At 44.1% G+C, this 2,079-nt stretch overlaps 1 gene segment (V, D, J or C); it reads right to left on the bottom strand.

Annotated features, from left to right (window-relative positions):
- Positions 1-468: 468 nt before the first annotated feature.
- Positions 469-1,223, bottom strand: LOC105097344 (T cell receptor beta variable 11-1-like). The segment is given in 2 exon segments: positions 469-932; positions 1,035-1,223. Coding segments are annotated over 2 exon segments (600 nt in total).
- Between the last annotated feature and the right edge of the window lie 856 nt (positions 1,224-2,079).

Genomic DNA, 2,079 nt, shown 5'->3' on the forward strand with positions numbered 1-2,079 from the left:
TTTGAAGTTGGAAAAGGGGTGAATAAAATAACTGAAATGATTGTCACCATCAACAACATCATTATTATCAACACATTTCCATAAAAACAGGGGGGAAAATGCTTTCCAAACACATATTCTCTGTAGAGACTTTGATGCAGAAAACCTCCTAAGTAAAAGCAGAGAAGCCAGAGATGAAGGATATCAACTTGAATCATTAAGTTGGTAAAAAAAAAAAAAAAAAAAAACTGTAGCGGGACAGCCACGGCTGCTATGCTCATAGCATCACCATCTGTATCATTAAAGCTTGCTGTATGTGATTTGTGACTGAGTATTCTCATAGGAAAACAGCCATCACTGGTCCCCAAGGGCTGAGTCTGTGACAAGTACTTTCAGTTTGGGATTCTTGAGTTGCCACCACGAAGTGCTTCTAATTCCTGAGTCATGATTATTTTCAAACAACAATGTCAGCCCTCGTGTTTCAAGAAATCATACGTGTCCTCCCTGTGGATGTGTCATAGATGGTCTCTGCAACCTCTTCTCCTTGCGTGATGAGGAGTAAGGGGTGGCCTCTGTCTCGAGCTGCCGTGAGCTCCAGAGAGAGGGAGGATCATGAGGTTTGTGCACAGGAAGGAGGGGTGTCTGCAAAGCTATGGCTAAGCTGCTGGCACACAAATACACAGCCGAGTCCCCGAGCTCTGCAGACTGGATCTTGAGAGTGGAGTTTGCTCCGCTGGGCCTCTCTGCAGAAAATCGATTCTTAGGTGACTGTAAAACATTTATTCCTGCCGTTTCCTCAAAGAGAATCAGTAGCTCCAGGTCCTGTTCCAAGGTCTGCCGGTACCAGTAAAGGAAACTGTGGCCAGAAATAGGATCACACCACAAAGCCACAGCCTGTCTTTCCTCTGTGATCTTATGTCTGGGGGACTGGGCGACTCCACCTTCTGTGAGTTCTGTTGTCGGGGGAACACAGAATTTGAAAATGGGAGAAGGAGGTAGTTGAAATAATCACTGGAAAGATAAAATGCAGAGAGCTTGGTGTTCTCAGGACTCACCTGCCCCCAAGAGACAGAGGGTCGCCCAGCAGAGGAGCCTGGTGCCCATGGCAGGGTCAGGGCAGCGATGGGAGGTCCAGCAGCTCAGGGTCCTTGTGAGCAGGAGCAGAGGAGGACGGGTGGACCGTGTCCTCATTGGCAGTTCCCATGGTGACGTCACTGTCTCTGCAGATGCCCACAGTCTTAGAAACCAGATGTTATTAACTGAAACGTACCTAGAAGTTTGTTGAACATATTCATCAACTGAGTGTGAGTTCACCCAAGTGTCCTCACGCATCGCTCCAGGGCCTTGCGCGATTGGATCTCCCATCTCCAACTTCTAGCTCTCTGCTGGATGTTTCTACTTAGATGTGTCAAAGGCAACGCAACTTTGAGATATCGGCTAACGACCCCTTTGTGTTACCTGTAATCACCCTTCTCTCTGGAAACATCTCTTTCACCAGGTTCTCTTGTCTCCTGCTCGCATGAACTTAGACAAGGTGAAAGTTGGGGAACTGCCACAGATTTAACCTAGAAGCACACTGACCTGACTGACACACTTCAAGGTAAGGGGATAAAATGATGCCCTGAGTGTAGATTTGAGTTGGAAGCTTTTGTTCCGTCTGAAGGTCAAAGACAAGTTTCTTCTTTGCATTCATTAATCTTCATGATTCATTGTGATGACCAAAGCTGGTACTTCAAGGTCATCAGTGTAACATCTTATATCTTACCTAAGAAGGAGAGAAGGTGGAGAACTTCCTTATCCCTGAAAATAATGGGATGGATGTAGTGATAATAAATACAGAATTGAACAGATCTTCCAGAATCTTAAAAAAAAAACAAAACAAATAAACAAAACCCAAAACAAAGGAACCCCTTAAATCTCTAGCATAACTTATAATTGAATTTCAGTGGTTAGTATCTGGCTTTTTTTTCTTCAAGTATAGTTGGTTTACAATGTGGTGTTAATTTCCGGTGCACAGCATAGTGATTCAGCTATATACATATATTCCTTTCCATATTCTTGTTCATTATAGGCTATTATAAGATATTGAATTTAGTTCCC

Source organism: Camelus dromedarius, chromosome 7, assembly GCF_036321535.1.
Source record: "Camelus dromedarius isolate mCamDro1 chromosome 7, mCamDro1.pat, whole genome shotgun sequence".
NCBI lineage: Eukaryota > Metazoa > Chordata > Mammalia > Artiodactyla > Camelidae > Camelus > Camelus dromedarius.